Source organism: Eriocheir sinensis, chromosome 13 (assembly GCF_024679095.1).
Source record: "Eriocheir sinensis breed Jianghai 21 chromosome 13, ASM2467909v1, whole genome shotgun sequence".
NCBI classification, from domain to species: domain Eukaryota; kingdom Metazoa; phylum Arthropoda; class Malacostraca; order Decapoda; family Varunidae; genus Eriocheir; species Eriocheir sinensis.
Genome location: NC_066521.1, coordinates 14,087,991 through 14,101,762, shown reverse-complemented (window position 1 = coordinate 14,101,762; position 13,772 = coordinate 14,087,991). Strand labels below are relative to the sequence as shown.

Sequence of the window (13,772 nt, the reverse complement as noted above, 5' to 3'; positions counted from 1 at the left end):
CCATTCTTGCATCATTGTCCTTCCATTTTCCTATTTTATTTCTTTCCTTTTATTTTCCCCATCTTAGGTTGATAAATCCCTGCTTCCCTCATACTCTGATTTTCTTCTTTCTTTTCGTCTTCATATTATTTTTGGCCGGCTTCCCCGGGACATGCCTTCTTTTCCCCATTTCCCCTCTTATCCTATCTCTCTTTCTTACCCCAGTCTTACCGTAATACTTGCTTCCCTTTTACTTTTCCATTCCCTTCTTTCTTTTCGTTTTATCTTACTGTGACCTTCTCCATCCCAGCTCTTATCATCTTCCTTCCATTTCCCGTATCCCTCTCTTTTTCGCTCTTTCTCCTCTATGCATCCTCTCCTTCACGAATCCCAGCTCCACCTATCTTCTTCCCTCCATTTATTTCTCCTACACTACCCTTCACTTTCCTTCTTCTTTCATGCATCTTCTCGCCTTCACGTAGCGCAGGTAAGGACACGTACACCTGTAATCAGTAAACAGGACTTGCTGGACTTACCTTCACTCTCTCTCTCTCTCTCTCTCTCTCTCTCTCTCTCTCTCTCTCTCTCTCTCTGAGAGAGAGAGAGAGAGAGAGAGAGAGAGAGAGAGAGAGAGAGAGAGAGAGAGAGAATGTCCCTGGCCTTTCCCAAGAGCATGTTGTTTGTTACAGAAGTCTTCACGCAGTCTCCTCCTCCTCTTCCTCCTTCTTCCATTTCTCCTCTTCCCCCTTTTCTCACCCTTCCTCTTCTTACATTTCTGTCAAATAAGTACGCTAAACTACCACCACCACCACCACTACCACTACTACTACTACTACTACTACTACTACTACTACTACCACCACCACCACTATCACAAGTTATGGAGATGTTTTGCTTTCATTTACCTCCCTCTCCCGCCGCCACCTCCCTGCCTATGTCTCCTGCTCTTGCTCCTCCTTATCATTTAACAGTATTGATCTGTTTTGCACGACTTCGGTGGGCGGCCGCGAGGTTACCGTGGTGAGAGCAGGCAGGCAAGCGGTTGGTGGTGGGTGGGTGGGTTTGAGTCTTGCAGTGCAGAGGACGGTTGGAGAGAGAGAGAGAGAGAGTTCCAGATTCAAAACTTCGATTCACAAACATTCTCTACAATTGTGGGTGAAAAAAAAAATACTACATAAACTGCATAGGCCCATTCATAACACCATATTTTACACTAGGGTTATCAATTACTGTCTATATTTTCATTTAGTTTTCCTTTTGTTCTCTGTCATCATTGTCGTGTGTGTGAGATGTGCGTGGCAGCTCAAATTAGATCGTAGGAGATAAGATTTAAGCTCCGAGATAAGGACAAGGGCACTACTATTCTTACACATTTTCCCATCCCTTGATAAAGACATAGTCAGTAATTAGGGGCAGCAGTGGGCATTATACTTAATTTATTCGGTCATTATGCGTGTGTGGTGCGCGGCGTGGAGAGAGAGAGAGAGAGAGAGAGAGAGAGAGAGAGGTTTGTGTGGGCAGCAGCAGCACCACGCAAACTACATTCCACCCACCACCATTACCGCCCCCCCACGCCACACTCCCTTGTCTGATGGCCGCTGATAATTATGAATAGGCGAGCGGTGGTGTGCAGGTCACGGTTATGGGGCCGTATGTGTGTGTGTGTGTGTGTGTGTGTGTGTGTGTGTGTGTGTGTGTGTGTGTGTGTGTGTGTGTTACCAACGAAAATCACTTCAGTATTAAAAGAGGGACCCAAGGTAGACATCGTGACCTAATTTAGGTTATATTACCACCTATTATTATTGTAGCTATTGTTTTTATTACTCCCGTGTGTGTTAATAAACGAAAGCCACCAAGTAAACAGGACCTGTAACATAATTTTGATAGCGTTACCACAGTTCGTTTTATTATTATTATTATCATTATTATTATTATTATTATTATTATTACTATTATTCCCCCGTCCTTGGCAGCGCCGTGGTGTGGTGTGATGCTCTTTTTCCCGATGAACCAGTGATAAGCGTCCAGCCCCCGGCGGTAGCATTGTCCCAGCGTGCCGCCACCCCTTCCCTGGTTGCCATGGCGATGACATATCAGGCGACATTCTGGTGATAATGTGATAGCAAGGCGTGAGGCGGCGGTGGTGATGACAGCGGACATGGTGGTGGTGGTAGTGGTGGTGGCGTGTGTCGGGCCCAGCATCCCTCCCAGCTCGACTTCGTAAGGGTTTTCATATTCTGTACGTATCTCACGAACCGGAAATGATGACCCAGTGCCGGGATGGCGTTCATTCATTCCCTGGGCGGCGGAAGTGGCCCGTCACCGTGCCTGGCCCGCCGCTGGACTGCCTGTAAAAAGTGACCCCCACCGACCCACCCACCCCCTCAGCCCCGCCCCCTTGTTCATGTGTGCGTGAGAATACATGAATGTGTCGGACCCTCGCTGTCTATGCTCTCAAGGGGAGATGTATTTTTCTTACATCGTTCATATTACATGGTTAATATGATTCGACACAGCTCCATTGTAATAAGCGCAGGAAAAGTTTAGGACGGTGTGTATGTATGCTCTGAAGGGGTAATGCATTTTTTTTTCTACATCGTTCGTGCCACATCAATTTGATAAGCGTAGCACTACCATCGTTATTGAAATCTGAAGTATCAAGTATGTTCTGAAGGGGAAAGGCATTGCTTTACTACAAAGTTGGTGATAATGAATGGTTAATATGATTTGCCGCACCATTGTGATAAGCATACCGCTACCGTCGTTATTGAAGAGGTATTTAATAGGAAAAGCTGCGTGTCTCCTATTTTCACCTTGGTACTCTTCCATCCAGCCTGACATCACCCGGGCGGTGTTTGGGGAGGGGCGCGGTGTTAGTAGTCTGTGCTGTGTGCCTGAGCTACGACGCTGAGGCAAGACAAGATTAAAATTTTATAAAGTGTCAGACAACAGTGGGTTTGAGCAGAAAGAGGGGACTACTGGCAAGAAGAGGGGGGAAGGTGATTGTGTAATGTGACTGATGGTTTTATGTATATCTCTTCAAGGGTGTTAGTTAGAAATGAGTATGATGAAAAATAAGCAAATAGTAAGAACATGTTAAAATCTTGGGTATATTGAAATATTCTGAGAAGTCGTCAAACATTTAAAGTGAAAGAAAATTGACCTTACACAATTTCATTGGCTTGAGGATCCAGTTTAGACTTGTCAATGTGTGTCATTAGCATTTCTTCATATCTGAGACCCCCCCCCCAAAAAAAAAAAAAAAAAAAAAAACGCAAAATACAACAGTAAGTTTGGACACTTCAACAAAACACAAAAAGGGCACCTCAACAAAACACAAAAGTAAGGCTGGGCACCTCAACAAAACACAAGAGTTAGTCAGTACACTTCAACAAAACACAATGCATCTAAACTCCGTGCAGGTGGCAAAACAGATTCACATTCTGTTCATCCATTTTATTCTTCAGGTGAAGGCTGGAGGAGGTCAGGGTTGGTAACAGATGTCTTTTGTTACAGTGCTGCCAACAGCTGCCCTACGTCTCCCCGGGGGGGCCACGGGGGCCTGGGGGGCATGAAGAAAGGGCTCAATGCAGAAAACCTTGTCCAGGCTGCGTATGATGCCATGGAAGACAAAGGGGTCATCGCCAACACAGGTAAGGTTCCCTCTCCACCTTCCCTTCATCCACCTTTTGCCAACTTTCATCCTTTTCATCTCTCCTGTTTCCTCTCCCATCCTCTCACCTGCCTCCTGCCATCTCCCATCCCTTCCATTTCCTCTTCTCCTATCCACTCCTTCACCCATCTGCCACTTTCCATCCCTTTAATCCTCTTCTGTTCCCTCTTCTATTCCCTCACCCACTTCTTGCCACTTCCCATCCCTCTCGTTCCCCCTTTGTTCTCCTGCCATCCCCTCAGCCACCTTTCGTCCCCTCATTGTGTCTCCAGTGTTGTCATGCATACATCTTGATTGTATTATTCAACAGATGCCCTGCAGTGTGTATGTGTATTGTTGTATATGTAAGGCTGCCCTAAGCATGCCTCTTGTGCAGATATGAGAGAGCCACACCCTTTTGTGCCAAGCCAAGGAATAAATGCTAGAAAGTCCTCAAGTATTCAAATATCTTTATGAATTGCCTTCATTCTGTTCTTGAGCTCCATGTCAGAGCCTTTGCTTCCAAGGACTGAGAGATAGGGTAAGGAATAGTGTGTCCTATATGCTACAGGTGAGTGCTATCTTAGTAGACTCATCCTCAGAGCTTGCAGGTCAATCCTCTTTTGTCAGGTTTGTCTCATATGCCATGTTTTATGCTCTCCTTAATCAACTTCACACACGAAGGTCGTATTATACTTACTGATTATGTTTATCTCATTACAGTTGTTATTATTCATATATTTATTCTTTCATCAGCTGATTTTATCAAGTATATTCTCAGGAGTATACTAGGGAATCTTTTTCTCTGTGTTTACGCTTCTCTTACCACTCTTGCATACCAATCATTGCTGAATAGAGAACAATTGTTATATTCCAAACTTATTTTGCAGTTTCATTTAAGACCACCTCACCTTAATCCCTCAGGTCATTAGTTTGTCTTGTTCACCACATCTTGATGAGAAAAGTATCACTCATAAAATTAACTCGCATACCTGACATTGTTTTGGCCTTGGGTCATCTAATCTTTCAAACTACTCTCTTTCCACCAGTTACTGTGTCAACAACCCATGAGGAAAGCCAGATCAGCCTTGGCGCGTCCAACCAACAGTACCACAATGGCATTCAGGCATCCATAGCTGACGATGGGTACTTCACCTCCCCACAGCCCCCAGACCAACCCCACAGTCCTCCCGGATCAAAGGTATGCCCCTGGTGCCCAGTAACTTGATGGGAGACCTGGTACATGTGTCTCATTTAGTAGTGAACTGTTTGATGTTTCAAGCTTTCTCAATGGTACTGCAGCTCTATATCTTTTGCTCTCATTAGACTAAGGAGCATTTGGATATCAACTTATCTATTTTCGAGAGCAATCCCCTTTCACTCAGTCTTATTTAAAATGGAAGCATGTTTCAATTAACCTTTTGAATTTGAAGTTTCTGGATTATCACTGATGAATGGAATTTTATTTGCAAAAACTTTAAATACTTTTTAGTTATTTAATACAAATTTTTCCATCCTCTCCACCTGATTTTTATATACCATGTCATTCCCTGTCTTGTCTTTATGCCCCCCAGGATGACTCCAAGCCACCCTACTCCTATGCCCAGCTCATCGTCCAGGCTATTTCCTCAGCACTAGACAAGCAGCTCACCCTCAGTGGAATATACTCCTACATTACCAAACACTACCCCTACTATCGCACTGCTGACAAGGGCTGGCAGGTATGGAGATGTATAGATAATATTTACTTCCACCATAGACTAACTTTCTAACGTATTCATCATAAGAGCCTCTGCATAAATTAATAAAGATCATAAGATCATTCTACATTCAGTTATTTAGATTGTTTTTAATCATCTTTGAAAAGAATGTTTGCAATGATTATTCTTTTTACACTTTCTTAGAAACTCATGCATAATTCAGTCCCTCAGTTTCAGCTCTTCTCCCATAGTAAGCACACAAGTAGCTCCATAATGTAAAAGACTAGTTACCATGTGTGCACTGTTTTCAACTGCTTCCTTGTTTTACTGACAGAACTCCATCCGACACAACTTGTCCCTAAACCGGTACTTTGTAAAAGTGCCGCGGTCACAGGAAGAGCCAGGCAAGGGCAGCTTCTGGAAGATTGACCCAGCCTCTGAAAGCAAATTAGTGGACCAGGCCTTCAAGCGGAGGCGGCAGCGGGGGGTGCCAATCTTCAAGACCCCCTTCACACACCTCTCAAATAGGTTTGTTTATACTTCATGAAGTGTGTGAGTCCTCCAGTTGTTAGGCCACATGTTAACTGGAGTTAACCATTTATTCAATTAATATTTATATGATCTAATTATTATTGAAACATGACTAGTATCCCTAAATGTTGCATTTCATCAAACTAATTGTATAATGCTCAAATTTAGGCATTTACCTGTTGTTTGGGGCAGGTATTTCATACACTCACAAAAAAACACATAAGATATGATATTCCACTTATGGCAATGTGGCACAAATATATTTATCATTTCCCTTTTTTTATATATTTCATATTACATAATCAAGGTAGTAACCTGACAGTACCAGTAGAGGCAGGTAATTATTTGGGATAAGGAATCCTCATGACCAGAATCTTGCTGGGCTGATTGTTGAACTCTCCTGGTTGAACAGCAGATCTGCTCCTGCCTCCCCCTCACACATTGGCATGAGTGGGTTGGTCACGCCAGAGTCACTGTCTCGAGAGGGATCCCCAGTGCCAGAGTACGTGGACTCAGCCACCGCCTCGCCCCTCAACCCCCTCAACACGGCTGCACAGTATGACGTCAACACCACCAGCGCGCCTCCCTCCCCACCTCACCCACATCAACAAGGTATGCACACACACACGTATACGCTATCCTTATACAGTCCTCTCACTATCCTGGAAAGAGTTTGAGGTAAACACAGACTACTGATCCTCCATGGGACCTGAGTGGATACCTGTCTTACTTTTATTTCACAATTTTACATCCACACCACACTCCTGCCCTTTTAGTGCCTCTGGATAATAGTTTATTTCCTCTCACTTCACACCCTCCTCCTGCTCCTTAAAGAGCAGTTGGTATCTTTATTTTCTAAAGGTGGGCAGTACTGCTAGTGGTTCCGCTGGTACTTTTTTAGAAATTTCCTTTGTGGTAGTGATAATTGGTACTTTTTGGTAAAAATGCACAAATTTTAGAAAGTGCTCAGTAGCAACAGTGAACTCTGCTGGCCTTGACCCATGATCAGCAAGTGGCTAAACAGCATCATACTTCTGCCTTCTATTATGAAAGAGAAAGAATAAGTTGTTTTCTCATAGTTCAGAAACCCTTTTTTTTTTTTTTTTTTTTTTGTGTGTGTGTGTGTGTGTGTGTGTGTGTGTGTGTGTGTGTGTGTGTGTGTGTGTGTGTGTGTGTGAGAAAGCAACAAAAGGAGAAGGCATAATATAAGCAATTAATATAAAAATATGGCAATGGTTGAACATCTATAAGAGAATGGATAGCAGCCAATATTGCCCTCACATTATTACTTGTCTTTTGTGCATCCTGTGAAACTGCCTCATTTTAAGGAAAGACTTAAACAGTTGATGGAAAAAAAATTACCACTATCATTACCACCAGTCATTTTCAAGATTCATGACACTATTGCTGTTGCCCATACTGTTTTTGGCCAGCACCGCTGTTGCTGCCGCCATTACTTTAAAAGTACTGTTTGCCCACTTGTGCTCATTTTGCAGCTTTGCACAGTCCTACTCCACACTTACCCTATGCTGTCAGTTTTACAGCCTGCTTATATCCTTGTACTATAACCAGTGGATTGGACCGTGTCATTTTGTAGTGTCCTGTTGTATCCAGACTCAAGCCATCATTGCACTGTTCCCTCAGCCACTGTATATACCTGAGGGCTCTAGATGTTTGCTTTCATGGTCATAGGTTATTGCTTTTGCATCACATATGTTTTGTGTTAATCTGTTGCTACAGCACTGAGCCCCTCCTGACTGTGTGTTTCAGGTGCCACATTAATAGGTACAAGCGGAGTGAGTGTTCAGAACTCCCAGCAGCTCATGTCTGCCTTACAAGGTGAGATGTGTTAGGCTACTCCTGTGGTCTGCCTGAGTTTTGTGTGGACTCAGTGAGTTTTTTCTTGCCACTCAGGCTCTCATGTCCTCCATCATTCCACTGGTAAATGGGCAGTATACTTGTTTGGATTGTTGAGTTCTAGCCTTTGCAAGAGGAAGAAATCAAGTGTGACATTTAGCTTGCTTATTTAAGAATGATTTTATTACCTTAGTGCTTAAGTTTTCATTAATGGACTATAATGCAATATGTAGCAGCAAAGCCTGACTTAATTCTTTGAATGTAAGCAAAATGGCTCCTGTATAAATCATAAAATTGGTGAATGTAGAGATGAGTTAAAGATCGTAGCAAAATAAAGTTATTTTGAGTTGGTGGTAATTGAATTTCATATTTAATTCAGTAGTTATTGGATTATAGCAGTGACATTAGATTATAATGAATAAGTTTTCATATAATAATGCTTTTATCATAACTTGAAAACTGGGTTAGCTGGTGGATAATACAGATAGTTTACTTTGGGAGATGCAAATTGTTGATTTAGCTGTGTCTCAGGAATCTGTAATTCTCACTGACATTAATTAGTGTCTTCTCCAGGCAAGTACCTGATAGCTACTGCTGGAGGTCCTAGTGGTGCCGGGTCAGGCAAGACCGGTGAGCTGAAGCAGATCCAGCTGACCACCAGTGGGCATGGAACAGAGTCCACCTCCTTCACCCAGGGTCAGGTCATTGTCCAGGCTTCTGACCCCTCCTCCTTCACCCACACTCAGGTTATCTTGCCCACACACCTCACCAAGTACGGGTAAGTCTCCCTGCAGCCTGTGCTGTCAGATGTTGGTTAGCTTTGGGGAACAGCAGGAGTAGGTAGGCCTGTTTTGCTCTTCAGTGGCTTCCTCTCCTGAGGCTGATGTAAGCATGATTCCTCACTTTCTCCCCTTTAATGGGAACTTGCCTGGCTTACAGCAAAGGAATAGGAACAGAGTCAACTGGTCGAGTTAATGTTTGCTTTCTGATGATTTATTAAGGTGTAACTGGTGGTGGGATTATGTGTACATGGTTGGTATACTGCTTTGCTTTGAAACACTGCTATCAGCCTACATGAAGTTCACTGGGATACATTTCTTATTTTTTTATGGCTGCTGTAATTTTTATATGGCTCTGCTTTGAGCTTGTATATAATTTGTATCCATGTAATCTTCATAATCACTTTCAATTAACATATCCTTAATTCCATTGTTGGTAATATTCAAATATTGATGCTGAGAACTCACTTGTCATTTATATGATTTAAGTGTAGGTTGTCAAGTGATGTAAATATTAATCATGATAGTTAGCAGCTTACCTTATGGAGGGACACTCAGGGATTTATATACATAGTCTTTCCAACATGCTTTTGGTAGTGGGGAGCTTGTAAGAGCTGAGGTTGTAGGGAGTTAGCTGATACAGACAAACAGGAAGAAACATGGAGAGGATCTGTAATGTAATATATCCACATGTGTACATGATGCTGAACCCTTTCCCTTTGTTTCAAGCAGGTGTTTAGTGGCTTAATGATGTAGTGTACCTGATGACATGGTAGTGTCTTAGTCTCCTCAGGAAGTGTGCCTGTGGGGGCAACATGACCTGCCTACACACACACACATACTTCCTGCCCATCAAGTTGATTAATGCCTGGCTATGCTAGGATCATATTGAATTAACTTTTTTCATCATCTCTGGCTTCTCTTTCTTGGGACAATCCTGGCCTCGTCTTTCAAGAAAGTATAAATTTAGGTTAGTCTTTTGAGTGTTATTTGCGTATCCAGTCTGTAAATTGTAAAGTGGAATAGTGATGCTGCTGCAGAAGCAGACAGATGGAGTCAGCACTTACCGTGTCTCTCCCCCAGCGGCGGCTACGTGACGGTGAACGGCGAGGTGAAGCGTGTGAGTGCACCGAGCGGAACCTCCCTCACCAGTGCCGGCAGCAGCAATAACGTGAGGAGTAGTACAGGCACCAGCACGCTGATGGTGGGCACCGTGACGGCCGCACCCCAGGCCGCCGAGTACGTGGAGGAGGTGGTGGAGGCAGAGGGGGTGGTGATGGCGGCCCCCCAGCAGGAACCCCTCACCAAGCGACCCAGGATGGAGGGCGATGGACCCCCCTATGAGGATGAGTAATGTAAGTCCCCAGCCCTCCTTCCCTTCTAGCCCATGACAGGTGTCTTGTGGCCAGCTAGCTAGTGGTCATCAAGCAGTGGAAGTCAGTTCCCAAGCCAACAAAGCAAGTAGTAATCTATATACTAAGTCAAGCAGGTGGTTCTCAGGTTGAAGGCAACAAGAATGTACTCTTGAAGCTGTGAGATACCCCAAGCTTTCACTAAAGAAGTGGTACATCTTGTATAGTAAATGAATTGTCCAATTATTGTTAAAGATGGCTTCTGAGATGTTACTTCAGGGAGTACACAACAAGAATAATTGGTTACAAGTTTGTAGTACATTTAAGTTTAGAATGCAAGACTACAGACTTGTGCAGTGGAGATACTACTATTGCAGTGCCTGCTGCCTGCCACAACAGCAGGCAGAGCGGCCCGAGGCCAACAGTGAACATCAGTAAGACAAGCTGTGTCAGCACATCCACAGCGGTGTGTGCTGGGACACAGCATCTCTCCAAGGATCAGCTGTGCCTAGGTGTAAGTGCGTCACACCGAGAGACTAATGTCATGTACCTGATGAGATTATGGAGGTTGCTTCAGAGGCGACTTGTGCAAAATGTTACTTGTCTGAATGACACTTCGATGATGATTAGTTACCCTGAGGTAGTAGATGAGTGTGTTTAAAGAATGTTTTCTCCAAGTGCTTTTTAAGTTCTGGTGAAAAGAACATCTACACTTGAAAAAGATGTTGCTTGCATATTACGTAAAACGGCTTTTCTTCATCTTGACAGCGGCTTAATCTTCATCTTGAGAACAGCTTACTTTTCGATTAAATTATTTGAACTGTTTAGTGTATGATATGTAAATGGCAAGAAATAGAACATTTTCCTATCAAATATGATTTTTTATAAGTTTGGCCATGTGGCTTCTACCAAATATGAGACAGTGAAGTGGAAAAAGTGGATGCCTAGTTGTTTGTACTAATTAGTGCAGTGGTTTAATTTCATGAATAAGGGTTTTCAGTTTTGAAGAGGAATTGTGAAATGGCCACACAAAAAATTAATTGTTCCAAAATTAATATGAAACAAGCTTTTGTATTTTTATTTATTTATTTTTATTGTATGTGTGAAGTGTGGGAGTGGAGAAACCCTGCCATATATGTACAGAACAGTGTCTGGGGCTGCTCCTGAGCCAGGGGACTTGTCTCCTTGAGGACTTTGTACTAAAGATAATTAGTGTAGTCTAAGTCGGAACTCCCATATTTTTCTTCAGTGTTTGAGAGGCTATAAAAGGGTGTAAATGATTATTATGCTATTTTCTCCCAAAGGAGAACAGTGTCACATTAGAGAAGTATTATGAGGAACACTTCCTTTACCTTTTTTTCTTTTTCTTTTTGTATATACCAGAACAAATGTAAAACTAGGTTTTCACAAGTTACACATTTCATCAAAATGTTAGCACCTGTCTGTGGGGAAACCATAAATGTAAATCTTTTGTCATCTTGAAATACAAATTGTTCATTCTTAAGATGTTACAGGAAATAGTTATTGAGTTGTTAACAGAAATTTACTGCTGCCAAAACACTAGTTGAGGCAGGTTATAGTGAGACAAAACAGTTTATGTAAATATACCTCCTGGTACCCATGTTTTGACTGTGGCAGTTGGCATTAGCTTGCGTGACAGTCCTTGACCGGCTGCATGCAACACCAGCTGATGTTCGCACCCCAGAGGTCATGACTTGCCCTGTAGTATCACAGGCTGCACTCAGGAATCATGATTGCACACACAACGTAATTTCAATATTGCCAAACTACTGCCACTATCGACCTTTGTTTCATTTTATACGGTGGGTTTCTCTCCCGGCGGAGCAGCCAGGTGTGTTTGTTGTACAGGTTAATTTCCTCCTTTGTCATCGGTAATAAGTCTGTATTCCTCCTGTCAGATGTCCCAAACGACTTGCATCTTTGGTGACTCAGTGTTGCTTGGGTACCAGAACCAACTGCCACAGGATGTAGTTATGCACTTGTGTTTACATGACCTTCAGAGCAAGTGGAGTCTGAAAGATAAAATATATGGTGAATAAATGGTTCCTTAGATTTTTATGATTATTTTTTTTTCTAATAAAAGGAGTTTTATTTTATTTGTATTTTTGTTATTGTTGAGTAAAGCTACATTGCTTGCAATCAGGGAAGTGCCTTGGGGCAGCCTCCCTTGACTTCAAAATTTCATATTCATGTTTTAATTTGCCAATAATTTTCATTTAAAAAGTTGTATCATTTAACATTCTTCTAAGACAAAATATTTTCTTGAAACACTCCATATTTTTTTTCTGTGATAGGAGTTAGTATAGTAGTTTGTACCATCTTTGTCCTGTGACAAAATAATTGTGAAACACACTTTTTTTTTTTTTTTCCATTCCCTGTAAACCACCTTTATTTATTGCTCATCAGACCCAATATCTGTATTGCTTCACGCTTTTGATACGTCACTTACCAAGTGTAGCCAAGTACTGCAGTTCCCCATTTGCTCGCCAATTTTGTATTGCTTCTTAAGAGAATGTGATAAGGTCTTGTTCAAGTTTTCAAGAGATTCTTTGTTTAGAAAGTTTCTACAGCAGTGGCATCCTAAATGTTTTGAGGAAATAAGGTGTGTTTGGTTATGTGTGCTTTAATTTTTTTATGTTATGCCGTCTTTTGACAAGGCAATATACTTCCCAGTGTTGCTGGATGGTAAATGTGCAATCCAGCTGCTGCAAGAAGTGGATGGAGCCGTGTCATCTGGCCGCGTCGTGCCTGGCCCAGCAGAGACTTCCTTTCAGCCTAAGACATAATACCTTCTTGCTGTTGATGATGCTTTAACCTGTTGGTAATACATTCAGATGTCTGTAGGCATTATTTTCTACTTGTTAATAGCATTTTATTTTTACCCATGAGGCAGGCAGGCAGGCTAGATAACGAGGCTGTGGTGCCAAGCTTACCCTTGGGAGAAGGACTTGCGACAGTCATTGTTCTTGTATAATAGTGAATTGGGTAATCTGAAGGATTAAAATAGTTAAATTTAAGATGATGGGTAGTCTTTAGACAAATATTCAAGTTATTTGGTGAATTTCATGAGGTACAAACTTCTTTGTATTGTATGTTAGACATAAGCTGAATAAGTGTAGAACATAATCTCATTGAGGCACTTACACATTTTATGTAAATCTGTGTTGAAATCAAGTTCATCAAGTAACATGAGTATTTAATGAGGATCTGCCCACAAATTAGTTGAAAGCTAGTCGTCCAGGAACTTGGATGAAAGGTCTCTCAAGATTCAACTTAAGTGAAGGCTTTCCCCCATCCCCTACACTCCTGACATTCAGGGGTCATTGTCCTGCCCTCCCCAGCCACCACCCACAGACTCTACCCTGCCTTGATATCATAGTGATTCGTATGTACAACTAATAGAAGCAGAGTGAAAATAAACCTATTAACTGAGCATTTGTGGTTTCACTGTAACAAAGTATTGGTAATTACTGAAGGAATCACTTGTGATCAGGACAGCAGGAGTCTGGGCGCAACACAGTGTGTGTCTGAGCGACACGACCAGTGTGATGTGTAGTATGTGGTGCCTCGGCGCGCCACCCTCAGCAGGAGCCACGACAGCGTCGCCCAGGGGTGGGGTCCCTGATCGTGTGCTCTATTCTTCTTCACCCAGCGACTGTCAGGATCTGTTGGCGAGGCAGCAGTTCATTCATCTTGATTATGCAACATAGTGAAGTATCATCATCTTGAACCTGTTTGGGGTACAAGGCAGTGTTTGGATCCAAATTTTGGGAGCAAGTAAGAAGATAAAAGATTGCCAAGTGGAGCAGGCGAACCATCACTCATACAAACATTGATGGGGACATGGAAGTAAAAATGTAAAGGATAATTATAATTGATATTTACTTCCTGGCCTATGTAG

The 13,772-nt window shown here is 42.5% G+C and overlaps 1 protein-coding gene across 6 annotated transcripts in view; it reads left to right on the top strand.

The window, feature by feature from the left end:
* The window catches only part of LOC126998039 (forkhead box protein K1-like), a 50,642-nt gene extending 37,338 nt beyond the window's left edge, over window positions 1–13,304 (top strand). Inside the window, exons 3-13 of one of the 6 annotated variants that reach the window (XR_007752606.1) lie at window positions 3,496–3,632; window positions 4,681–4,832; window positions 5,206–5,352; window positions 5,666–5,859; window positions 6,275–6,474; window positions 7,633–7,701; window positions 8,293–8,497; window positions 9,454–9,468; window positions 9,582–9,853; window positions 10,228–10,364; window positions 12,545–13,304. Coding sequence is in view for 5 of the 6 variants with exons in the window: in XM_050859339.1 (XP_050715296.1) it covers window positions 3,496–3,632; window positions 4,681–4,832; window positions 5,206–5,352; window positions 5,666–5,859; window positions 6,275–6,474; window positions 7,633–7,701; window positions 8,293–8,497; window positions 9,454–9,468; window positions 9,582–9,852 (1,390 nt within the window). In the remaining variant the exon portion in view is untranslated. Of the gene's footprint in view, window positions 1–3,495; window positions 3,633–4,680; window positions 4,833–5,205; window positions 5,353–5,665; window positions 5,860–6,274; window positions 6,475–7,632; window positions 7,702–8,292; window positions 8,498–9,453; window positions 9,469–9,581 lie in introns of all 6 variants that reach the window. The other 5 variants (XM_050859340.1, XM_050859339.1, XM_050859336.1 and 2 more) reach the window with 5 other exon arrangements.
* Window positions 13,305–13,772: the final 468 nt, after the last annotated feature.